Raw genomic sequence first — 26,699 nt, forward strand, 5'->3', positions numbered from 1 at the left:
CCGATTTAGTCTTAATTTTTTTTTTACATTTTGTCAATTTGGTGGTATTGGCTAGAAATCTCTAACGTGAACGCTAACCGTCCTGTGTGGCACCTCCCGCACTGACGTGGATAATTTATAAAAAATAATAAAATATTTTTTTATAACATTTTGGTTTTTTTATTTTTTTCTAGTTTTCTTTTTCACTTTTTTCCTTATCTTTTTTCCCTTTGGCGTCAACCTTGACCTTGGGCCGTCGCCGGCCCTCAATTAAAAAAAAAAATACAGAAAAGAAAGAAAAGAGAAAAAAAGAAAAAAATATTAAAAATATAAACAAATACTCACGTCGGCGTTGGCCGTGCCACGTGGAACGATCAATATTCATGTCGGTAATTTCCAGCCGAAATTCGCCGGATGGACTCAATAGGCACAAATGGAAAATATTTAGGATTAAATTGACACCAATAAAAGATTTATGACTGAATTGACATCGATGTAAAATGTTTAGGACTTTTTCGACACTTTTCCTGCAGTATCTCGATAGTGGATGTTCGAGACAAATGTCGACAAGGTTCATCAAAATTCGTGTCTCATACGCTAGTTGATGGGGGACCGGTGATCTACCAAGGGACGCTTAAAGGGAAGATAATCTCAAGCCCAACAGACAACTGGAAAAATAGCCCTTATGTTATATGAGGGGAACCATCAGCATCCTCTACACTTAAAAAGGCTGCAATCTGTTAATGAATTTACAATACTACTAGAGACGGTACAAAAAATCGTTTGAGAGAAGAGGTTGCATCCCAAAATGATGCAGGTAGATTATGCCGGTCTACGAATATGTCCAGATGATCATAATGGACTCCGAAAGAGAGTTCCCGTCCTTAGTTTTTTTTAAATTGATCTGATAGTGAGTCCAAGGAAGAAGCCGAAAACATAGGGACGTAGAAAACTATAAAACATAATCAATCATGCAAAAGATTTCTCCATCACGTCCTCCTCTGTTTCAGCACGCGTGAGACGGTTGCCTGTGTTAGCGGGCAATGTCTCATTTGACCCTTCTTTCATTCCTTTTTCCTTTTGTTTTTCTGTTCTTTCCTTTCTCTTGGTGATGATTCATCTGCCTTGACGGTCTATTTCAAGTCACTCTCTATGTATATTCACAAGCCATTTCAACAAGAAGCAGCTCAAGAGTCTTGCAGGTTCTCCTCGCTCTCTCTCCCCCCCCCCTCTGCGTGTGTTTGTGGCATTATATGTTCTTTCTTGTTTCTAATTTTGTTTGAGGCGATTGCTTGGTACTATGCTTGAGGCAAATGGGAGTTCTAATTTCTTGTGGGTCATAGCTCAATGCATTGTTTTGGTGATTGTGGACTCGTTAAAGCTCAAGTCAAGTTGAGGAAATTTAACTGGGTTTGTAGTTTGGAACAAAGAGCGATGGACCGTGACTTTGCTTGCATTGCACTCTTCAATCTACATATACCCAGTGACTTCTTGTGATTTCACCATAGTGGGTTTCTCTTGCTCAACCTATTTCAACTTCAAATTCCCTGCGGTATTCATGAGAGATGTTTCTGAACATGTTCATTGATTCGGGGGACCTTTTTGATTAATGAGACTTCTGAAGTGAGTATGGTTCAATTCTGACTGAAGCAGTTGTGATGGACTCTTGCTGTTGTAGGAAAGGATTCATTTTTGATTGGAAAGCAAAGAAGAAATTACTTGTTGAACTATGAGCATATACCTTACTTGCTAATTTGAAAAATGGGTTTTGAGCCGTTGGATTGGTATTGCCGGCCAGCGGAGAATGGGATTTGGGCAAGGACTGCGGACAGCGCTTTCGGTGCGTACACACCTTGTGCCGTTGATTCCTTGGTCATTTCCATATCCCATTTGGTTCTTCTGGGCCTCTGCTGCTACCGAATTTGGTTGATTAAGAGGACTTCGAAATTCCAGAGATACCGTTTGAGGTCGAAAAGCTACAACTACATGTTGGGATTGCTTTCTTTTTACTGTGCTGCGGAGCCTGTGCTGAGGTTGGTGATGGGCTTTTCAGTTTTCAATTTGGATGGTCAGACTAGCCTCTTTCCATATGAGGTAGGAATTTTACTGCATCGAGAACCTAGATTCAATTCATGTAGTACTTCTTTGTTTGATGAACAATTTTGATACGCTGGTTATTTTGTTTAACGCGCATGATCGTGCACATGGACAGAGTCTCATATTGTAAGACCTATTAACAAGCTTACATTTGCTAGCTAGCTGTTCAACCTTAACATATGAAAAAGCAATAGACTGAAATTGTTGAATAGCACATCCACTCTCCTTTCCGTTTTCTGTTTCAACTGATCTCTTTTCAAAGAAGCATGGCACCAGTAAATCCTCGTGGGTCTGCAGCATTCCTCGTCACTGCTACATTATGGGTAATATTGAACTTAGTCTTTTGATAGAAGCGATGAACTAAATGGAAACATCCTTCTTTGCAAATGTGAGTTTTTCAACTTCCGTTGGTTCCAAGTTCAACCCTCTGAGGAAGCGAATTGGCTACCACTTACGGTTAAATTTTAAATTCCACAACTGTGTTTCTGCTGCTGCCAATACTGCAAATTTCGGTGCCGCTTGCCGACTTATGCCTGACCATCATAGTTTGTAATCTGTGTCTTACTGTAAGTCTGCAGAACTCCAGTCTGTAACAATCTCCAATGATGCTGTTTATCATTGGTGGGCAAACTGAGAGTCTGATTCGCTTGTAATAAAATCTTCTTCTTTTCTTTGGCAGATGGTTTCGCTAACCGTAGAGTCTCTTGCGTGGTGCTGCATGTTAGTTATGATTGGCCTGGAAATGCATGTTTACATCCGGGAGTTCAGGTGGTACGTGTGGTTTGGACTCATTCATGTTCTAGTGGGGGAAGCTGTGATGCTTAATCTCATCCTCTCGATGAGAGACCACTATCAGCATCATAGGTTAGTTTTTATCCATCAGCAGACATTTAGCATTTCTGTTCATACTTCAGAGCATGTGCAACTTATGTTCTCCTATACATGCACTTGCATGCAAGTAGAGAACTATAGTGACGTCGTTAGTCTCTCTCTCTCTCTCTCTCTCTCTCTCTCTCTCTCCAAACTATGCAGATTGATGATAATAGTCAAAAGAATAAAATTTCCTAATGGTGAAATACTCTAGAGTGTTTCGACCGAAAAAACAAAAAACTCTAGAGTGTGCAATTTTTCGCCTTGGTGGCAACACTGCTTTACTAAATATATGTAATTGCTAAATCATCAAAGAGGGATTTGCAAGATTTTCCCATGCATGACTTGCAATATGGCTAATTTGCTTCCTTCAACTGGCGCATGTGACTAGTAGTACTATTTCATACTTGATAGCTTTCATACTGTATAAGTAAGTTCTGAAAGCATGTCTTTGTTGAGTGGCCATAGTTAAGGTGACACTCTGATCTCCCTTTGAAAATGGGAAACTAATTTTGATTGGTCAAAGATGATAGCCTATCATTGGTTTAGTTGCCTTACTCAATCAACTTTTAGAATTGGAAATCTTCCTAAGGGACACGAAAACCTTTTGTAACCAGGTCTTTCTCTTATATTGCATCACATTGTTTTAGAGTTTGAGATCAATATTCAGCATGTTCCAGGGAGGACTAACATCCTTCTTCTTTTGCTCCTGCAGGTCTGCACTTTGTCTTTGTCTCAGCACAGTTTTTTGCCAGGTTACTTCTCTTTCAATAAACTCTTACACCTGCCTCATCTGTTTATAACTTTCCTAACGTTTTGACCAAACAGCTTCTGCTGGGATCCATCAGTTAACAGACTTGATATGGACATCGGCAATTATTGATATTTTTTTTTTTGTCATTTGGAACCTTGATCTAAAGAATCCTGACTAAATCTTCTTATTTTTTGTGCTTCTTTTGATGTAGGTTCTATTTGGGATTCTTCTTTTAGTCTATGCTCCGAACGTGGACCCTTATCCAGGGTATACAATGATCCGACCTGAGCCTCTGTATAGTGTTGAATATGAGGCTCTTCCTGCAGAGGAGTAAGTTTGTCCCGAAAGACATGTCAACATATTTTCCAGTGAGTGACACGTGAACTTCATTTTTTTCTTTCCGACTATGTGACTTGGTTTCCGTAGGACTAGACCGCTCAGCTAGTCTTTATGCATTGACATGTCAAAGAACTGCCTGTCATTCTCAAATAAGAACTGATAATGAACTAGTAATTTGACATTTCAGATTCTGTCTGCTTAACAAGTCAAATTTTGTTGTGTTTTGCTTGGTTTCTGACGGTGGCATTTGTTGGTTCCCGGTTTGGGCTTATCTCTTGTACCCTGAGGCAAAATATAATTGCCTTGCTTGAAAAAACAAGTGAGATGAGACCTTTCTTTGGGATACTAGTGAAATGGAACCTTGGATTTTGTTGTGTTTTATTAATTTGGAGCTTATTGTTTTATCGTTAATGACAGTAACTCTCTCTCTCTCTCTCTCTCTCTCTCTCTCTCTCTCTCTCTCTCTCTCTTAAAGGGATATCCTTTGGGTGGATGACTCCACTTATGCAGCAAGGCTACATGAGACCAATTACTGAGAATGATGTTTGGAAGTTAGACTCTTGGGATCAGACTGAGACGCTGATTAAAAGGTTCGAGTCGATCACTTTTCTTTAGCAGTATTTCAAACTTTTTTGTGTGTACAGGTACAATCCTAAAGCATTGCAATTTCATCTTGTTTTCCAGATTCCAGAAATGCTGGGCCAAAGAGTCTCAAAGGCCCAAACCGTGGCTTTTAAGAGCTTTGAACAACAGCCTAGGGGGAAGGTAGTGGTTGAATTGCATCTCATTTCCCATTCTTCATTCCAATTTCGATTTGACAGCGCACTGACATTTGTACAGTGTTATTCTGTAAGTTACCTCATTGTTTGAATGTTCCCCTTCTCATTTTATTTGTTTGCTTTGCTTCTTCAGGTTTTGGTTGGGAGGGTTTTTTAAGGTATCATACTTACCCCTCATGATTTATTTTAATGACAGACTCATCCCAATTCCTCATATGTGTTGAATGGGTGCTCAGTCAAATGTTGTAACTCCTTTCCTAGTAGAATGATGATGGCCATATACTATGCATGCCACGTTGCATAATAACTTCTGTTGAGCACAACAACAAAATCTGATGAATCTGAAAGAAAAAAAGAATATCTAAATGACTGGAGTCTCTAAAGCTTTGTCTAGTGATTGAGCTTGAACAATCGCTATAACAACGATCCTTCAAGAGCATGCTGTTTACTTCAATATGCAACGCTCACTCGAAGCTTAGTAACTCTTTCTTACATGAATAACCACAGATTGGGGGTGATCTTTCCCAGTTTGCAGGGCCCACATTGCTGAACCACCTCCTTCAAGTAAGTTGTTCCATGTGTGTGTGTGTGTCTCTCAGGTGAATGTGTAGGCATCAATTTTTAAATCAATGCGGGACTCTGGTTTTAATATTTTGATGAAAGTTATGAGTTTTTATCTTTTAGAAATATGCGCTTTGTTACGGAAAATTGTTTCCATGGAACCTTGCTCTTCAAATGATTAGAATACTGTTTGACAGACCATTCTTTGGATGAAAAACTTGAAGGGCTGTTCATAGGGGGCAGACCCCCCAGAAAGAGAGCTAACATGCTTTTCTTAGGGTAAAATTTCATCTTCTAGAAATTATTTCGGTGTGCTCCATGTAATGTCGTGACAGAGAAGCTGCTCCAGTATACACAGGACAAGAAATGAACAGAAATGGCATGATGACTACAGGAATTATGATTGATTCAATAAGAATCTTATTTCTTGTATTCTCTTGGTACATTATCTGAAGTCTCAATCGCCTTGCCTTCCATGGCGAAAAATATTCTGCACATAGACTGACCTTTTATTTTTGTATTTTATTCAGCATCATGGTGGATTCAATTAGACGCAGGTTGCTTTTCCAGGTATCAGTTGTTTTTTTCTCCTCCTTTTTTTTCTAAAGTATCTTTCTTTGCAACATGCAGTCAATGCAAAGAGGGGACCCGGCATGGATTGGTTACATCTGTTCCTTTTTTATTCTCGTTGGTTTGGTATGATCCTTTCTTTGTTTTATGTCAAGGTTTTGATTTATGTTAAGAGACAGAGTCCTTTCCTTCTAGTTTGCACACTGTTTAATTATTATAGTGAAACATGTCAAACAAATATCGTCATCACCCTTGTAAAATGGTAAATCAAGTTTGTTGGATATGCATATATTGTCTACATAAATTTGTTGGTGCCTCTTGCTTTTGAATCTTATTCCATGATCATGTCCTTTCATGCATAAGATATGTCAAAATTGCTGTTTCTCGATATGTTATTGACTTCTGAATGGACTTTGTTCAGTTGTTCGGCGTGCTTTGCGATGCCCAGTACTTTCAGAATTTATTTCGGACGGGATTTAGGCTGAGGTCAACTTTGGTAAAACCTCTACCAGATGTGTGTGCAAACCCTCAGTATCAGATATTTTGTCTAGTTCGTTCTTCGTCGTTTATCATAGTAGATCAATTAAATAGCTTAATCAACCGCATTGGTAGGTGGCGGCCATTTTCCGCAAATCCTTGAGACTCACTCACGAGGGTCGCAAGAAGTTCCAATCTGGAAAGATAACAAACATGATAACAACAGATGCTAAAGCAATTCAGGTGAGATTCTCACCTCAGACATGAGTGTGACATTGGTACCATAGTTCTTTATTGCTGCGACATGATTTAGTTAAGTCAATGGTGATATCTTCATGTGGAAAAGAAAATTTTATGAACTACATCTGACGCGATACCTGATATTGTTCAGCAAATATGCCAACAACTGCACAACTTATGGTCGGCGCCATTTCGTATTGTCATTGCCATGGTGCTTCTGTACCAGCAATTAGGCATTGCTTCGCTGCTTGGAACTCTCATGCTTGTCCTCACCATCCCATTGCAAGTACGCTTGTGCTCTCTCTCTCCCTTGAGAGTTTGTCCTCTCCGTATCTGTAACACCCATCTCTCCATGATCTTTGTAACATTTAGCCAGTTAAGTTAAAGCATATACATGTTAGAATTTGTGCGGACATGGAGGTCCCACTTTTCTTTAACTTTAATTTTTATGAAGGGCATTCTGATCTAGGTTCTGATCTAGCTGTATCAGGAGTAGTATTGCTGAAATGGCAACATCATGTAGGCAGGACGCTCTGTACTACAACGCATGCTCTAGGAAAGCCTAATCTGGTTGCTTAAGATATGAATGCAATTAGTGATTACTGCCTCTATGACCCAAGAAAAATAGCAAGTACAGAGTTCCATGAGTTAAAATTAGTGATCTCTGCCGACTCCGCTTATTGCTCAGTAAAAAATTTTCAAACTCACAGACTCTATGTTATTCGATATGTAATTAGCTGCAAGGGGTTTTCTGCGCTACATCATCACTCTCAAATCATTGATTAGCATTCACATCATGATTAAATCCTCTTTCTGTCAATGAATTGTCTTACATGTTCTTGTCATTTCCATGTGAATTAGATCATCATAATCAGAAAAATGCGAAAAGTGGCCAAGGAAGGGCTGCAGCGGACTGACAAGAGAGTCAGCCTCATGAATGAAATTTTGGCAGCAATGGACACTGTGAAGTATGTTGAATAAGCAGGAAGCCCGGCCTCATTTCTCTATGGCTACTTTTATCATATAACGAATTCATTGGAAAAATTGTTGCAGATGTTATGCTTGGGAAAAGAGCTTTCAAAATAGGGTTCAAGAAGTACGAAGTGATGAACTTTCATGGCTCCGTAGAGCGCAACTACTAAATGCGGTATGGACTAATTTAAAATTAAGAAAATCTTATGCCTTCTGATCGTGGAATTATCATCTGCATTGACAGTTGGTAAATTGTTGCTTTCCCCAATAATGCCAGGACGTAATGTATATGTACGCATGCACGCACGCACACCCACATATGCACATCCACACCTCCACATGCATGCGTCCGCATCACAGAGAGAAGGATATTGCTTGTGTCTATAAAGAGTTGTGAAAACACTCTATTTATGGAACGACCTGTCTTGGCTTTTGGTCTGCAGAAAACTTATCATGCTGACTGAAAGCAGTTGAAATACTTTCATAGGAACTCGTGTGCAAGCAATTCAAGTTCTCCATTTCTTTTCATACATCATGAGAATAAGTTAGTGTAAAATCGAGAAAGGTGATTGATTTACTGAGTCAAATTATGCATCTGGTCATGGGCTCCGATCACCGTTTTGTGTAAGCTGAGTAGCCAGTGACGTATACTGGCTGTTTTTGAATCGGCAGATTCGTTACCAAAAAGTGAGTGGAAAATAGTCTCCATTTGTTTCTCAAATAGCAGTCGACAAATGAATTTGGATGGACCCCATTTGTCAGGCGGGCGAGAGAGCTAATGGAAATGACATTTTCTCCTTCCATAATGCTAGGTGGTTTTCATTTGTCTGAGTGTTTAGTTTTGGTGGCAGTTCAACAACTTCGTAATGAACAGCATGCCCGTCATGGTAACTGTAGTCTCATTTGGGACATTCACTTTGCTTGGTGGGGATTTGACACCAGCGAGGGCGTTTACATCACTTTCTCTCTTTGCGGACGGGGTCCTTTAAACATGCTCCCTAGCTTGATTTCTCAGGTTCTTTCACTTCATCCTACCCTCATTTCTTCATCTCTGTCACTCTAATATAACAGTCTACTAATCTACCCCATCGTCAATGTCTAACTTGGAGTTATTATGTGGATAATGGATCTATCATTTTGCTTTTACTTTTAATTATGTACCTCGGATATGTTGTTCGTGATACCCTCACTCGGTTAAGTATTAACTAATCTGGCTTTAGCGAAGAAGAAAATGATTGACAATATCAAACTTGCTAGATGAATAAAACAGAATATCAGAGGTGAACTGCAGCAGATTATCCTACTTATGCATTTTATTATTTGAGTTGGACAATAAAGCGTGCGAAAAGTGGACAATCATTTGCCACATACTACATTTTTGTTTAAGCTAAACTGATTGTCTGTTGTTAAAATAGCATAAACAAAAGAAATTTAATTAGTCGAAGGTTAAACCAGTAATGTCAAAGTGATGTTGTGGTAACTTAATCTGCAATTTTATCTCTTCATTAAACTGCTTTTACAATATTTGGAATGTGGGAGTCGGAGTTTCTGCTCTGTGCTTAGTACGGTTTTTGACATTTTCTTTTCTCAAAACTGATGCATATTCTCGATATTAGAGCCAGCAACTTTATTTTAACTGTGCATGCAAAAATCTGTTCAGTTTCCAATCTTACTTTTGTTTCCCAGGTTGTCATGGCGAATGTTTCCCTGCAGCGTTTGGAGGAACTATTTTTAACAGAAGAGAGAGTTCTAGTTCCAAATCAACCGATTGAGCCAGGACAGCCAGCTGTTTCAATCAAGGATGGGCACTTTTCATGGGACGCAAAGGTGAAATGACCATATGCCTCAATTTGTCTGGCAAAATCACTTACCCTTTCCCTTTTCAATGTGAATAAACTGTTGACTATAGTATGTATGAATTGTCTAGGCTTTAGGGGTTGTAACACCAGTGATAATGCATTTTTAAACAATAATTGTTGCTGTCATGATTTGAAGGATAAGGGCATATTATAAATTTTTTCTGAACCCGAAATTGATGCCATAATCAAAATTTAAAGCACACTTCATTGAACAGCTAAAGCATTTAATTGAGTAGTGCTCTCAAAACTTCCAAAAAGGTGACCAATCATGCAAGGAAACCTGTGCTAATTTCTAAGTGTAATTTTTTTGGGATAAATTCATCTTGCTAAATGGCCATGGAGCCAAATAACTGAACACAAAACTCAGAGAACATAATTTCTCCGGGTGAATCTGTCTCTTTTGCCTTCATTTTTGAAGGCTCAAGTTAATGTAACTATGTCTTTCTAACTGATATTCAATGATTCAGGAAAACTAAATGGTCATTTGTGGTGGTTTCCAGTCTTTTTGTTGCAACGTCTTATTTCAAGCGGAGACTAAATTTTCAGCTGACTTCAGGCAGAAAAACCCACATTGTCGAACATCAATCTGGACATTCCAGCTGGCAGCTTAGTTGCAATTGTTGGTGGTACTGGAGAAGGAAAGACATCTCTCATATCCGCAATGCTCGGGGAACTCCCTCCTGTCTCCGATTCACGCATTGCTATACGAGGAACTGTTGCTTATGTTCCTCAAGTGTCGTGGATTTTCAATGCCACTGTAAGTTGCACATTGCTGGTTTCATTTTTCTGTCGATGTTACGTGCCTTACCATCATTTTATCTCTTGTTCTAATGCCAAGTATGTGATATCAGGTGCGTGACAACATATTATTTGGGTCTGAATTTGACGCGGAAAGGTATTGCAAAGCGGTCAGTGTAACCGAGTTGGAGCATGATCTCGATTTGCTTCCAGTTAAGTGGGACTCAGTGCTTTGCAAGACTCTCTTATTAATATGGAATGTGATCCATTAATTATCTGTTTCATTTACTTTTCAGGGTCGTGATCTTACCGAGATCGGCGAAAGGGGGGTAAATATAAGCGGAGGGCAAAAGCAAAGGGTTTCCATGGCCAGGGCTGTTTACTCGAATTCAGATGTTTACATACTTGATGACCCTTTTAGTGCTCTGGATGCTCAAGTTGGTCGGCAGGTATAAAAATCATGACACAGAATATTAGTCACTTCAGATTACCAAAGATGTAGCAATTAATTGATGTTGAACGACATTAATGAGTACTTGTATACCAGAAAAGCTTTTCATGCGAAGCATGTTCTCAGTTAAACAAGGATAAGAATATTGATCCAACAGTCCTTCCCTTTATTTCAATAATCATAAGCATTTTCTGATTTGGGACTTCTTAACTTCAATTTGGGTATATCTGTTATTGTCTTTGTTTCACCAGTTTCTTTTTTCTATTTTTAATAAAATGGCGCATCATAACCTTTGGCTCGACTAAACTCCAAGTCTGAAGTGTGCTTTAGTTCCACATTTATAGATCTTCCAATCAGTAGCATCTCTTCTGAATTGAGGCCAATTCATGTATTAGCTTATGCTAACCCGCAATCACCTACAGGTGTTCAATAGCTGTATCAAGGAAGAGCTGCGAGAAAAGACCCGGGTTCTTGTCACCAACCAGCTACATTTTCTTCCTCAGGTAGATCGAATCATTTTGGTTCATGAAGGAATGGTCAAAGAGGAGGGGACTTTTGAGGAGCTCTCTAGAAGTGGGATACTGTTCCAGAAACTTACGGAGAATGCAGGAAAAATGGAGGAACAAACAGAAGAGGATGAGGAGGGGGAGAAGGAAAATGTAGAGGAGAAGACATCCAAACCATCGGCTAACAGCATTGTTAACGAATTGCCAATAGATCAAGATCGTGGGAAGAAAGGTGAAGGAGGGAAGTCAGTACTTATTACGCAAGAGGAACGGGAAACAGGCGTCGTGAGTTGGAAAGTCCTGAACAGGTACTAAAATGCATGATATGAAGTTTCATCTTCTAACACTTGTTGTACAGGCAGGTTATTTACAGAAAAGGCTTAGTTATGGATAAGAACTTCATGACTTAAAATTTTTCTTGAATTCTACAACAGGAACAGGGTTCAAATAAGCCAATTAAATGATCTCAAGCACACAATGTACCTATTCCTATGATGCTTAGGTTTCGTCCACGTGATAACTATTTTTTGTGCTCATCACTAAATGCTTATTTCGTAATTGAAACCCGAACACTGTGTTTTATTTTGTAAAATGCTTTTTTCCCTCTATCTCTATGAGGCTTCATAAATCTGGACCACATTGCATAGAATGACACGGCACTAATGCTACTTATCTGTGACATGCATATGAACTGACTTTCCTTTTCCGCTAAATCTATTTTTAGGTACAAAGGGGCACAGGGAGGCCTGTGGGTGGTGGCAGTGGTCTTTGTATGCTATGTATCCAATGAAGTTCTTCAACTTTCAAGTAGCACATGGTTGAGTTTCTGGACAGATCAAAGCACTTCGGAGAACTACAGACAAGGACTTTTCATATTTATCTACGCAGTCCTGTCCTTTGGACAGGTATGTTAAAATTCAGTTAGATCTTCAAATTAGTTTCTCCAAGTTTACAATCTTTTATGCAGTAGCTTGCGCTCCTATAATTTCCTTCTTGATTGTTGATGATGTGGGAAAGCCACAACAATCCCTCATAGTCCCCGAGTGGTATTACAACTTTTTGTTTCTAGTGCAGAAATAATGATGTAATCTTGAAGAAAATCTGAGTTATCGTACCACGAAATAGACTATTTGCTAGCTTCGCTATATTTCTGCATCTTAGAGTCTTTGGTTGATGTGGGAATATGTCAACTGAAGGGTACGCCTTTCTAGCAACTTCGATGACGACTCCCATGTTTCTGTGAATCAGGTGACTGTGACACTGATTGATGCTTATTGGGTGATTATTTCAAGTCTTCGTGCAGCAAAAAGATTGCATGATTCTATGCTGCACTCTGTATTAAGGGCTCCGATGCTTTTCTTTCACACCAACCCAATGGGAAGAATAATCAACAGGTTTGCCAAGGATCTAGGCGGCATAGATCGCAATATCGCCATACAAATAAATGTGTTTATGATCCAAGTCTGGCAGCTACTTTCGAGTTTTGTGCTTATAGGAATTGTGAGCACAATCTCTCTTTGGGCCATAATGCCGCTCTTGATCTTGTTTTATGCAGCTTATCTGTATTACCAGGTGAGCGCAGATTTGCCCGGACCATAATGTCTTTTCATACAAAGTGATATGTTCTGTGCTGCTTACAGCAAAAATTGCAAACCTCGTTCCACTGTGTGGGGTCGGCTATTGTTTGCTACACATGCCGACGTTTTCATGTTCTATTTGCCTTCTTTTGTTATGCTTGTGTCACCACACACCGTCATTTAAATGTTTTCAAAGAGGAAATTTCGCAACACAATTTCCATAATCCTTCTACAATAGAAAGCATGAAACAGTGACTAAGAGCACCAAGGGCTCAGACCCAAAATTTCTTATGCTAGCCCTCTTTTTGTCATTTTTCTTTTTTTGGAAGAGGGGGCAGTAATCATCATGGCTAACAGTGCATCCTTTTGATTGATCGATAGCATTACATCTCTTGTTCTAATGCATGTTTCGTCCTCTACCAGTGGCCTACCTATTTGTAAGTTATATCATTGTCTTTCTAAATGTTTGCCTTGTGGTTGTTAACAGAATACATCTCGTGAAGTGAAACGCTTGGATTCAATCACCAGATCTCCAGTTTATGCGCAATTCGGAGAAGCCTTGAATGGCTTGTCGACAATACGTGCATATCACGCATATGATAGGTTGGCCACCATAAACGACAATAACATCAGATTCACCCTTGTCAGCATCAGTTCCAACCGTTGGCTCAACATAAGGTTGGGGACTCTAGGAGGCATCATGATCTGGTTGACCACGACATTTGCAGTCATGCAGACTGGAACAGCCGAAAACAGAGCAGCGTTTGCTTCATCTGTGGGTCTCCTCCTCAGCTACACTTTGAATATAACGAACCTTTTGAACAGTGTTTTGAGACAAGCAAGCAATGCTGAGAACAGTCTAAATGCCGTAGAGCGTGTCGGTGTGTACATAGATTTGCCTTCCGAGGTTCTGGCCATCATAGAGGGCAACCGTCCCCCTTCCAGCTGGCCTTCATCTGGATCAATTACATTCGAAGATGTGGTTCTTCGTTACAGACCTGAACTTCCTCCCATCTTGCATGGACTGTCATTTTCGGTAGCGGCCCGTGAGAAACTGGGAGTAGTCGGAAGAACCGGTGCTGGAAAATCTAGCATGATAAATGCCTTGTTCCGAATTGTCGAGCTGGAAAAAGGAAGAATCTTGATAGATGGGTGCAACACTTCCAAAATAGGACTGGAAGATTTGCGGAAAGTCCTTAGCATCATACCGCAATCACCGGTTCTCTTCTCGGGTAGGTACTGAAATCCTTTGATCAACTGAACATTGTTTGCTAAAATCGCTTCTTTCTTCCCTCCCCCATTTCCGCCAACCTCTCTCATCTTCCGTAGGAAATTCTGCTAACAAAGTTCATGCTTTACGGTCTTCTCGCTGGTTTATATTGCTATGTCCTCAAACCAATTTATAACCAAGAGTTTCTCTCTCTCACTTATTATGTCCAATATTGGAGCTCCAGAGATCTTAACTCCTTGGGGCCAGCATTGGTTCACAAGAGCTGCTTACAGTTCATGCAGTCCCATTTTTTAGCCAACTACTCATGGACGGTTGCTTTCTTGTTGACATGAACGATCCGCCGACAGTCCTAATCAGTTCAAATATCTTAATTCACTGTCCTTCATGTGCTGTCCGATATTTCCTGCGACAAGGGCTACAATATAGATCATAACTGCGTGCACTGAATTCCATCACTGTGAATGAGAAGTTTCTACAAAACGAAGCTTTAGACTCAATTATTTGTGGAGAATAAATACCATCTTAAATAGTTTTTTTTTCTTTTGAATTTTTTGTAGGAACTGTGAGATTCAATCTCGACCCTTTCAATGAACATAATGACGCTGACCTCTGGGAGGCTATGGAGAGAGCACATTTGAAGGATGTCATCAGGAGGAACTCTTACGGTCTGGATGCTGAGGTAAGCTTGTAATAAAGTTACTAGATGTAAGATGTTAATGAAAGGATCATAGCAACTCCTACTGAATTCGAGTTTTTGTCAATGACATTGTCAGTAGTTACCTGACAATGTTAAAATGGGAAAATATTTTAGCCATTGAAAATTGATTTGTGAAGGGCATAGATTGGAAGATGCTGTCCAGAAAAATTGACTAGGTTGACTTTCATATACGTTAAGAATCGTCCATATGCAAGCAGCCATTTGTAATGCTCTGCATTATTCTATTGGCTTTAATATGTGTTTGTCGGTTACTTTCTTGTGAGCTAAGAAAGGCGAAGTTAAAGATCTCCGTTGTTATTGATGTTGGGTGTGTCCTGTCAAGGTATCTGAAGGCGGAGAGAACTTCAGTGTTGGACAGAGGCAACTGCTGTGTCTTGCTCGAGCATTACTGAGAAAATCAAAGATTCTTGTTCTCGATGAAGCAACTGCGGCTGTCGATGTTAGAACCGATGCTCTCATCCAGAAAACCATCCGTGAAGAGTTCAACTACTGCACCATGCTCATCATCGCTCACAGACTTAACACCATCATGGATACGGACCGAATTCTTGTGCTCGATGCCGGCCAAGTATGTCGTTGACATTGCTATTCATCATGCATACACCAGTACTGGCAAGAAATGCGCATTTTCAGTTTGTCACCATGAATATGTACAACTGAAACCCACTCTTATCTCTGAAGTATGTTCTTCAGGCGCTTCGAAATTTTGGAAAAATGAGAAGTGATAATTAACCGTCTAATTTGATCCAACTTCAAAGGACCGCGATCCCAACGAACTATTTATGCATTACTGTTTTGTCAAGCTTCTACTTTCTTATTTGAGTATCAACTGGGATGCTTTCAACTTACACTTCAGGTAGCAGAACACGATACTCCAGAGAATCTGCTGTCAAATGAAGCGAGCGCATTCTCTAGCATGGTCCAAAGCACCGGTTCTGCCAATGCGCAGTACCTACGCGGCTTAGTCCTCCAAAACAAGCTGAACAGGTTACAGACGGAAACGAAACATTGCTGGAATTGAGGTTTTGAATATTGAGGACGATGACAACCACAGTGACAACATCCTCAACGAAAGACGCAGTTATACTTGGAAGGGAAGCATCACGAAGATATAGAAAATGCTTTGTACCATTATGAAGTACCTGCTGATCTCTGGCGGTCTGCTCTCTGCACGATAGTTGAAGGTTAGCGCTTCGTTCTTGCACATGCCTTATTATTCAATATTTCAATTAGGCTCTCGACTCGGGTTAATGGTGCGTTTGTTTCGGTGAAAGTGTTTTTCGAAAATTGATTTTCCTGACTTTGACTCGTTTGGTTTGCCGAAAACGACTTCATCAAATGAAAAAACTTTCCATTCAACTGAAAATTCATGCATACAATTAGAAAAGTGAATTCCTAAATTTAAAGAGGTAAAAACACTTTCTAGAATTGCTATCTCGAATTTTTTAGTAATTTATTTTATTTTTTTATTTTCTTATTTTTAATATGTTTTCTTTTTTTCTTCCTTTGCCTGTCGTTGGGCCTCGGCGAAGACCGGCAATTGGCAATAGATGTGGGTCGGTGAGCTGATGCCGGTGAGGTCGGGGCTCTCTAGCGACGAGCTCGAGGCTCGCCGGATCTTGTCGAGCTTGAGCTCGCCCACGACAATTGCTAGCCAGTTGTGGTGGAGTGAGAAAGAAACAGAAAAAGAAAAAGAAAATATAATTTTAAATGCCCTTTTTTTTCATGCTTTTTCCGAAGGTCCGGAGAAAGTTGCAATCAATAGAATTTTCCTAATCCTCCCTTCCGAAAGGAAGAACGTGAAATTCTTTTTCCTTTTCGCGGGGATCGGGAGATTGGATCTCGCCGTAAGAAGAATGCTTGGATGAGTTTTTTTTTTTTTTTTTTTCGGATGAGATAAAGTCATGAGATTGAAATCATTTTCCAAATGAGATCCAAACATCAAGAAATATTTTCGGTCATAAATCACCAAACAAAGGAAAACTAAAAATTTTCTTGGAAAATGATTTCCTGGAAAGCATTTTCCCATTTCTATGAAGTTTTCCCCCCAACCAAACACACCCTAAGATCATTCGTGAGATCGAGTATCGGGACTTCAAAAATATGTAAGCTTGTTCCTTCTAATAGACAGGTGGAATTGTGAAAGCATTAGAGAAAAAACGATAAAGATCATATTCATATGTTATCTACTTTTTGTTCTTCTGTATCCTTTACTGCATTTTCATTCGTAAGTTGCATCTAATTAATCCTCCTTCATGCAGATCCAGGTTTGATGAGCAGACTGGCTGACGGTAGATACGAACGACTAGAGCACGAGTTTGGAGACAACTCGGATTGGGATGCTGTGGAAACTTCCAAGTAGAGAGTAATCTTCTATTTAACATGTATTTCAATCAATCAATCACGTATAAAACTGAGCTAAGGTTGAGTATTCTCCCAAATCTGGAGATGGTCAATGTTAGCGTACTCTTGCATCAGTCAGTGAATGTGCAAGAAGCCATTAAGCGGGCGACAGTTCTTCTTGATGTTTGCTTATTAGTTTTAGTAAAAGAGAATTACCGAAAAAGTCATAAGCCTATTATATTTGTGCCAATTCAGTTCTAAACCTTTTTTTTTTTTGTCAATTTAGTCCTTAACCATTTGCATTTGTGTCAATTCAGTCAATCCGACCAATTTTGACCATGTTTTAGCGGCTTAAGTACACCCCAAGTGCCATAAGTTGTGTACGGCGCTCACTTTAGTGCCAAAACTTTCAAATCGATCACTTTAGTGCTAAGTTTTTGTAACTTCGATTACTTCAATGCCAAAACTTTCAAAACGATCACTTAAGTGCCAATTTTTTTTAAAAACGATCATTTAAGTGCCAATATTTATAAAAAAAAAACGATTACTTTAGTGTCCAATTCACCGAGCCACGTCATCTCAAATATTAATAAAAAATACCACGGGTCGAATTTTTGGCAAGCCACGTTAGCTTTGGCACTAAAGCGACCGTTTTTAAAAGAAGTTGGCACTTAAGTGATAGAAATTACAAAAACTTAGCACTAAAGTGATCGATTTGAAAGTTTTGGCACTAAAGTGAGCGCCGTACACAACTTATGGCACTTGGGGTGTACTTAAGCCATGTTTTAGCTATCTCGTCGGGGACAGGCAAGGCTGGATGGACTTAATTAGCACATCAATGTACGTCATTTCACATCAGTAATTTTCGGCTAAAATTGATTGGATGAACCGAATTGACACAAATGCAAAATGTTCAAGACTGAATTAGCACAAATGCAAAATATTTAGGACTGAATGACATAATTGCAATAGGTTTATGATTTTTTTGGTAATTATCCCATTTTGGTACTATTAGAAATCAAAATTCACGCTGTTTAACTGATCTATGGGTATATAGGATCAAGGGTCGGCTAACTTCACCAAATAAAAGTATTTTAAATTGGCTTGTCTACATACTTTTGTCCATGATCCAAAGTATAGCGCCATATTCTTCTCCTAAGTCTTTCATAACTTCCGAGGAAAATTTCAATTAAGGGCTTGATTTCAATTTTTTAAATAGGGGCTCGAAGTGGATTTTGTTCAAATAAGGACCCGAAGTGCCCTCTTTGTTTAAAAAAAAAAAATTCATGACAAGGATATTTTCGTCATTTATTTTTCCTTTTTTTATTTATGTTTTCTCAATCCCATATATTTTCGTCATTTATTTCCTTTTTATATTTTCACTAGCGAGCCCTCACCGGTCTAGGCCGGTGACCAGCGAGGGCTGAAAAAAAATTAAAAAAATTAAAAAAAGAAAAAGAAATCACAAAAGGAAATGATGAAAACGCTCTTAGTCAGACCCTTTTTTGAAATAAAGAGGGCACTTTAGGCCTTTATTTGAAACAACATCCACTTCATATCCCAATTTGTAAAAATGAGAGTACTTAAACTCTTATTTAAAATTTTTCCTAACTTTCTTGTACGTCTTGAATTTCATTACATGTGATCTTGTAAGTGTAATACATGATGAGTCCTCCCGATTCGAAATTATAGAGGCCTTCTCGATATCGGAGTCGAAGCATACCGACGTAAATCTTCTCATAAGTTTTACGGGAAAAGTACACTAGAAGTGCCATAACTTGTGTACGATGTTCACTTGAGTGCCATAACTTTCAAAAAGTTCACTTAAGTGCAATAACTTTCAAAAATCGTTCACTTGAGTGCTACGTCAAAGTAAAATCGTTCACTTGAGTGCTACAGTAACTTTTCCGACGTGCTACAGTAACTTTTCTGCTGCCACATCAGCTTTTCCGGCGTCCACGTCAACATGGCACTCAAGTGAACGATTTTTGAAAGTTATGGCACTTAAGTAAACGTTTTGAAAGTTATGGTACTCAAGTGAACGCCGTATAAAAGTGATGGCACTTCTAATGTACTTTTCCCTCGGTTTTACATAACTTCTTTGTACGCCTTGAATTTCCTTACAATGCTTGAATCTCATAAATGTGATAGATGTTCGATTTGGAACCGCAGAACTCTTTCTTATATTAGAATGCGATTTGACAAAGGACGAGAGTAATGATGGAGTCCGGGTTTAGACATTACTTCGGTGATTTTTAATCATTTCAAAATGGCAGCAACATACCTCTTTTTCTAATTTATTTCTATCAAAGAATCATAAACGGTTGATTCCCGCACGATACACTTTGGATCAAAAGAATTTCACTAATTCCAACAAATTTTCCTTTTTTGAATTTGAAACTTGCTCGAATTGGATCCTTTCGATTTAGAAATCGAAAATAGACTAGACTACATTTACGAAGTTGTTCCAACTTATTAATTGGCACTAACCCTAGATCCTTGCCCTGAGAAATAAGGGTCAAAACCTTGACTTAATTTTGAGAATGTGCAACCAAAAGAAATGGAACAAAACCTTAGATGAGAATGTGTACATGTGCAAATTCAAGATTGTTCTCCACCGAGCGCAATATCTCTGTTTTCGCCTTCGCTTGTAAAATTCTTTGATTAAAAATGAAGAATTGGGTTGACGTCTCCACTTCTTTTATGACATTTCCACAGCATCCCAATCCGAGTTGTCTCCAAACTCGTGCTCTAGCCGTTCATATCTACCGTCAGCCAGTCTGCTCATCAAACCTAGACCTGAAGAGTTATGACTGCATCTCTTGTTCTCTTGAGGATGTTGTCGCTGCTGTTGTTATCTTCCTCGATATCCAAGATCCACAACATTGCCTGACAGGTTAGTGATGACTCCTAAAGTAAATTATATATCATTGTTTCGGCTCATTTTTTTATCGGCGAAAAAAAAATTGATTGGAAAATATTTTTCTAAAAATAATCGTTTGTATCACTCACAAAAATGAATGATCGAAAAACATTTTATCAACCACGAAAATATCAGCTGAAAATATGATAATTTTTAGACATAAGTTGTTGTCGATAATGAAAATATTTTTTATTGACTAATTATTATAAGCAATACAAATGATCATTTTTTAGAAAAATATTTTTCATAGTATTCATTTTTCACGAAACGAACACATATTTAATCTCCAAAAGTTTAGATAAAAAGGAAGAGGTACATGCAATTACAAAGAATAGCGTTTTTTTTTTTTTGGGGGGGGTCGAAAAAGAATAGCGTTAATCCATAGAGAATTCATACTATTATTCGATTTAGAGTCCTCCGCTAGTGGTTATACTAAAAAAGCCCAAAAAAAAAAAAAAAAAATTTGAAGAGAGTTCATATACCAGCTTATATAGGAAGTACAGGTCAATTTTGCACACCAATCAATGATCGTTGTTCTGGAATTCATCAAGGCTTAGGGTAATATTTTTAAAACATAGACAGAATGATCCCTTAGGCCACTTATCTGAATTATCACACTATGATAATCTATAGATTGGTCAGCACTATAGACAGATGCTAAGTAGCACCGACACTGATACGGAACACGCGACACGACACGACACGACACGACACGTCGACACGTCATTTCTAAAAAATAGAGATTTTCGACACGTTGGGGACACGTTGTATATTAAATATATTTTTATATATGTATGATATATTATTATTTCTATTTACAAAAATAGTTCTTATAATAAAAATAAATCTAATGCCATGAATACTCTCGTAATTTGATCTCAATCAGCCTAGAAAATGAATAAACAATAAAAAAATCCTGTAATATGCGGTCTACCCGCTTTCCCTCCTCTCTCACGTTTCCTCCCCTCCTCTCTTTACTTTTGAAAAAATCTCTGACACGCGCCTCACCTCTCTCCTCCTCTCTCTCTCTTCTCTGTCTCCCCCTCTTCTCTCTCTTTACTTTTTGAAAACATCACCGAAAACATCTTACACTTTTCATCTCTCTCTCCTCTCTGCGAGAAAATAATCCCCCACCCCTCTGTCTCTTTACTTCCTCAAAAAATCTCACACCCCTTCTTCTGTGTCACTCCTCTCTGTCCCGCTAAACCAACCCCGACGTCGAACACTATGATTTTTGCTGCTCGTCTCTCCTCCGGCGCTCTCTCCCTCTGTCCTTCGGCTCGTTCGCTCTCTCTGCTTCTGCGCACACGAAGGCCGTTCCCTGCTCAGGCACTGGCCGCGCGTCGCCGGCTGCCTCCCTCATCTCTCTCATGGCCCGAGACGCTCTTCTTCCCCCTCCCCTACCGTTCTCTGCCCTTCGGATCTGCTTTTCCCCGCCCTCTCTCCTCACCGACTCGCGTGTCCCCGGCGTGTTGCTGGCGTTGACCGGGTGTCGGATCTTCGACACGCGTTGACCGCGTGTCGCACGCGTGTCGGGGCGTGTCGGACGCGTGTCGGTATCCGACACGTGTCCGACACCGACACGCCAGGGGGTTTGGCGTGTCGGTGCTTCATAGGACAGATGTATCATAAGCCGATTGCTGATGTTTCCTTGCTTCTGGTGTCGATTACAAATAAACCGTCACAACGCGGTCCATTGAGCCGGAGCTATTCCGACCAGCTTGTCCATCGGCACAACTCACTCGCTGGCGACGTTGCGCTGCGCCACCATTACTGCAAATATCTTCTTGTTGTTGTTTTTCTTAAGTATTTTTTGTTACTTTTTCTTGTCCAATTCGGATCCCTTTCACCCTTACCCAAAATTTCTTATTTTCCATTTTATTCGGACTTATCCTGGTTTATCCAGTCTGGAGGACGTCCCCAAATATTGGATACGAATATTTTTATCCTATTAGGACTTAAATTCGGACTGTGAAACGCAACCTTGGAGTATGTAGAGCAATTAGTATACCTCAAGTTCAAATGAAGACTAGAAGAATATCCCTTATGGTAGGAGAACCATTCACACCCTCTAAACTCAAAACTATTGCTATCAATCAATTCATTTGGGATCGTGGAACCTCTTATGATAACGAAAGATACAAGACAAGAAATCAATCGAGAAGAGGTTGATCCTAATGATATGTGAGCTCAAGAACATAAAGAAAGATCTGGGGATGTTCCCATCTGTAAAGAAGAGTATGCGGAACCAAGCGACGAGAAAATCCAAATGACTATAGTTGGAAGATTTGTATGATTGCGAGTCCACGGGAGAAAGCCAAAACTTAGAGACGTAAAACCATAGAGTAATCAATCATGTAAGGGATTTCTCCATCACGTCTGCCCTTCTTGTCAGCTCATGTGCATGTGAGAGGGCTGCCTACGTAAGCGGTGACGCGTGCATAGGGCCAAACGTTGTTGCCTGTCTCGGTCCTCCTTTGAAACTACCACATACTTCCAATTCCAAATGTCCCATTTGACGCTTCTTTCCATCCTTTTCCCCTCTTCTTGTTTTATCTTCCTTCCTTTTTCTTGATGATGAGTCGTCTGCCGTAACGGTCTGTTTCACACAGCCACTCTTGTTGTCCCACTCAATTCCCTCGCTATGTATATAATTCACGAGCCATTTCAACATGAAGCAGCTCCAGAGTGTTGCAGGTTCTCCTCTCTCTCTCTCTCTCTCTCTCTCTTCCCCTGTCCGTGTGTGTGTGTTTGTGGAGTTATATGTTCTTGTGACTTTCCTTGGAGTGCATTCTTCAATCTACATGAACTCAGTGACTTCTTGTGATTTCGCCGTACTGGGTTTTCCGGCTTAGCTTCTTTCACTTCCAAATTCCCTGCAGCATTCATGATGGATGTTTCTGAACATGCGCACTAGTACAGGGGAAATTTTTGCTATGGGACTTCTGGGCGAATATAGCTGCATTTCTAACTGAAGCAGCTGTGATGGACTCTTGCTCTTGTAGGGAAAGACTTCATTTTGATTGGGATGCGAAAAAGAAATTGCTTCATGGACTAAAAGCTAATACCTTGATCATTTAAAAAATGGGTTTCAAGCTGTTGGATTGGTATTGCCAGCCAGTGGGGAATGGGATTTGGGCAAGGACTGCGGACAGTGCTTTCGGTGCGTACACACCTTGTGCCATTGATTCCTTGGTCATTTCCATGTCCCATTTGGTTCTTCTGGTCCTCTGCTGCTACCGAATTTGGTTGATCAAGAGGACTTTGAAAGTCCAGAGATACCGTTTGAGGTCGAAATGCTACAACTATATGTTGGGATTGCTTTCTTTTTACTGCGCTGCGGAGCCTGTGCTGAGGTTGGTGATGGGCTTTTCGGTTTTCAATCTGGACGGTCAGACTAGCCTCCTTCCATATGAGGTAGGAATTCTGCTGTACTGAGTTCCTAGCTTTCAACTCTCCAATGTTCATGTAATACTTTGTTTGTTTGATCAACAATCTTGATTAGCTGGTTATTTTGTTTAATGTGCGACCATGCACATCGATGGGACTCCCATATTATAAATGCTATTAAAAAACTTATGCAGCTAGTTGCTTAACCCCGGTATAAATGAAAATTAGACTGGAATTGTCCACTAGCAAGTTGGCTGTCCTTTTTCTTTTTTCGCTGTTTCAACTGCTTTCTTTTGGAAGAAGCTTGGCACCAGTAAATCCTTGTCAGACTGTAGCATTCCTCATTACTGCTACATTCTGTGTAATGTGGCACTTAGTCTTTTGATAAAAGGCACAAACTTTATTAAAACATTGCGCATGTGAGTTTTTCAACTTCTGTAGGTTCCATGTTGAACCCTCTGAGTAAGCAAATCAGCTACCATTTATTGTTAAACTTTTACATTGCACAACTCTGTTTCTGCGGCTGCCATGCTGCGGATCTCAATCCATTTGCCAACTAGTGTCTGACCATGCTAGTTTGCACTCTATGTCTTCAGGACACCAGTCTGTAACAATCTCAAATGATGCTGTTTTACATTGGCTGGCAAACTGAAAGTCTAATTTGGTTTGTAATCACACCTCGTTTTATCTTGGGCAGATGGTTTCGTTAACCATAGAGTCTCTTGCTTGGTGCTCCATGCTAGTTATGATTAGCCTAGAAATGCACGTATACATTCGGGAGTTCAGATGGTATGTGCGGTTTGGACTCATTTATGTTCTGGTGGGGGAAGCTGTGATGCTCAATCTCATCCTCTCCATGAGAGACCACTATCAACATCATAGGTTAGTTTTTATCCTTCAGCAGACATTTAATATACTGTTCATACTTCAGAATATAAACGTCTCATATTCATGTATACACTTGGATACTCGAGTATAGTGATGTTATTAGATTCTCTCTCTCTCTCTCTTCAAGCTATGCATATTGATGAAAACAGTCGAAATAATTAACTTTACGGTTGTTAAATCATTGCGACTTACATTTTTGCAAGATTTTCCCATCCATGTCTTGCAATATGGTTAAATTGCTCCCTTAAACTGGTGCATGTGGCTAGCAATACCATTTCATGTTAAACTCTTTCATACTGTATATATAAGTTCTGAAAGCATGTCTCTGTTGAGTTGCCATAATTAAGGTGACACCTTGATCTCCCTTTGGGATTGTGAAACTAATTTTGATTGGTTGAAGATGATATCCAGTTGTAGGTTGAGTTGCCTTATACAATCAACTACTATAATTGGAAATCTTTCTTGGAGACTCAAAAACCTTTTCGAAGTATGTTCCACGGAGGACCTAATATTTATATTTTTCACTCCTCCAGGTCTGCACTTTATCTGTATATCAGCACGGTTTTCTGCCAGGTAACTTCTCTTTCAGTAAACTGTTACTCCTTCGCTCATCTGTTTATCACTTCTTAGCCTTTTGAACAAACAGCTCCTGCCGGGATTCATCAGTTAATAGACTTGATGTGAACACCAGCAATTATTGAGATTTCTTTCTGACATTTGTCACCTTGATCTAAGGAATTCTGATTAAATCTTCTTCTTTTTTGTGCTTCTTTGATGAAGGTTCTATATGGGATTCTTCTTTTTGTCTATGTTCCGAATCTGGACCCTTGTCCAGGCTATACGATGATCCCACCCGAGCCTCTCGATAGTGTTGAATACGAGGCTCTTCCGGGAGACGAGCAAGATTGTCCTGAAAGGCATGTCAACATATTTTCCAGTGAGTAATACCTGCACTTCACTTATTCTATCCAGCAGTTCGGGTTATTAGTCATAAGATCTGACCAGCTCAGCTACTCGCTATCCATTGACACATTAAAGAACTAGCTGACATTCTCCAGCAAGCAGTGATGATGAACTAATAATTTGACATTTTCAGATTCTGTCTGCTTAAAAAGTCCAATTTTCTTGTTTTTTGCTTGCTTTCTAATGGTGGCATTCATCGGTTCCCTGTTAGCACGTATTTCTTCATCCCTGAAATAATTTCTTTGCTAGAAACTGAAAAGTAAGATGAGTCATTTTTTTGGGGGTCTAGTGAAATGGAACATTGGTTTTTGTTTGGCAGTAGCTGCATATTGTTGTATCGTTCATGGCACAACTCTCTCTCTCTTATAGGGATATACTTTGGGTGGATGACTCCACTTATGCAGCAAGGCTACAAAAGACCGATTACTGAAATGGACGTTTGGAAGTTAGACTCTTGGGATCAAACTGAGACACTGATTAAAAGGTTTGCATCCACTTTTCTCTAGCTGTATTTTGAACTTTTTGTGTAGTCAGATAAATTACGAAAGCAGCACAACTGTATCTTATTTTGTAGATTCCAGAAATGCTGGGCCAAAGAGTCTCAAAGGCCCAAACCTTGGCTTTTAAGAGCTTTGAACAGCAGCCTTGGGGGAAGGTATGTATTCGTTGAATTGCATCTCATATCCCATTTTTCATCCCAATTTCGATTTGACTGTGCACTGACATCTGTACAACTTTATTCTGTAAGTTTCATCATTGTTTGAATGTTCGCCTTCTCATTTCCCTAGTTTGCTTGCTCCTTCAGGTTTTGGTTGGGAGGCTTCTTTAAGGTATCATACTTACCCTTCATGATCTAATGAATGCCAGACTCATTCCAAAATGTTCAGATTCCTTAGATGTGGTGATTGGGTGCTTAATCAAATGTTGTAACTCCTTTCCTAGTATGATGATGATGGCCATATACCATGCATGCGCCTTCTAATTTACTTTGGTTGAGCAGAACATAAAAAACTGATGAATCTGGAAGAAATAAAACAGTATCTAAAGGACTGAAGTCTCTGAGGCTTCATCTCATGGTTGAGCTTGAATGATCGCTAGAACAATGATCCTGCAAGAGCATTATGTTCACTTGACTATGCAATGCTCATTGCAAGCATAGTAACTCTTTCTTACATGGATAACCACAGATCGGGAGTGATCTTTCCCAGTTTGTAGGGCCCACATTGCTGAACCACCTCCTTCAAGTAAGTTGTTCCAAGTCTCTCTCTCTCTCTATCTCAGATGAATTTGTAGGCATCAATTTTTGTAATCAATGCTGGACTCTGCTTTTAAGATTTTGATGCAATCCAAGAATTGTGGCCTTCTACGTTCTCGAAATATGCGCTTCATTATGGAGAATTGTTCCCTTGGAACCTGTAGACCATCTTTAGATGGAGGATTTGAAGGGTTGTTAATAGGGACAGCGGACCCCTGC

The 26,699-nt window shown here is 39.6% G+C and overlaps 1 protein-coding gene and 1 pseudogene across 4 annotated transcripts in view; both read left to right on the forward strand.

The window, feature by feature from the left end:
- The first annotated feature begins 1,066 nt into the window (after window positions 1-1,066).
- On the forward strand, window positions 1,067-17,220 carry LOC115726800 (annotated as a pseudogene).
- A 5,442-nt stretch (window positions 17,221-22,662) lies between these two features.
- The window catches only part of LOC115726799 (ABC transporter C family member 12-like), an 83,878-nt gene continuing 79,841 nt past the window's right edge, over window positions 22,663-26,699 (forward strand). The window contains exons 1-9 of one of the 4 annotated variants that reach the window (XM_030656848.2): window positions 22,663-22,681; window positions 22,990-23,401; window positions 24,072-24,256; window positions 24,796-24,835; window positions 25,043-25,199; window positions 25,595-25,709; window positions 25,800-25,880; window positions 26,031-26,055; window positions 26,413-26,469. In XM_030656848.2, coding sequence (XP_030512708.2) covers window positions 23,069-23,401; window positions 24,072-24,256; window positions 24,796-24,835; window positions 25,043-25,199; window positions 25,595-25,709; window positions 25,800-25,880; window positions 26,031-26,055; window positions 26,413-26,469 — 993 coding nt within the window. In that variant the 5' untranslated portion in view covers window positions 22,663-22,681; window positions 22,990-23,068. Of the gene's footprint in view, window positions 22,682-22,906; window positions 23,402-24,071; window positions 24,257-24,795; window positions 24,836-25,042; window positions 25,200-25,594; window positions 25,710-25,799; window positions 25,881-26,030; window positions 26,056-26,412; window positions 26,470-26,699 lie in introns of those variants that run through there. The other 3 variants (XR_007199676.1, XM_030656850.2, XM_048285082.1) reach the window with 3 other exon arrangements.

Source organism: Rhodamnia argentea, chromosome 9, assembly GCF_020921035.1.
Source record: "Rhodamnia argentea isolate NSW1041297 chromosome 9, ASM2092103v1, whole genome shotgun sequence".
NCBI lineage: Eukaryota > Viridiplantae > Streptophyta > Magnoliopsida > Myrtales > Myrtaceae > Rhodamnia > Rhodamnia argentea.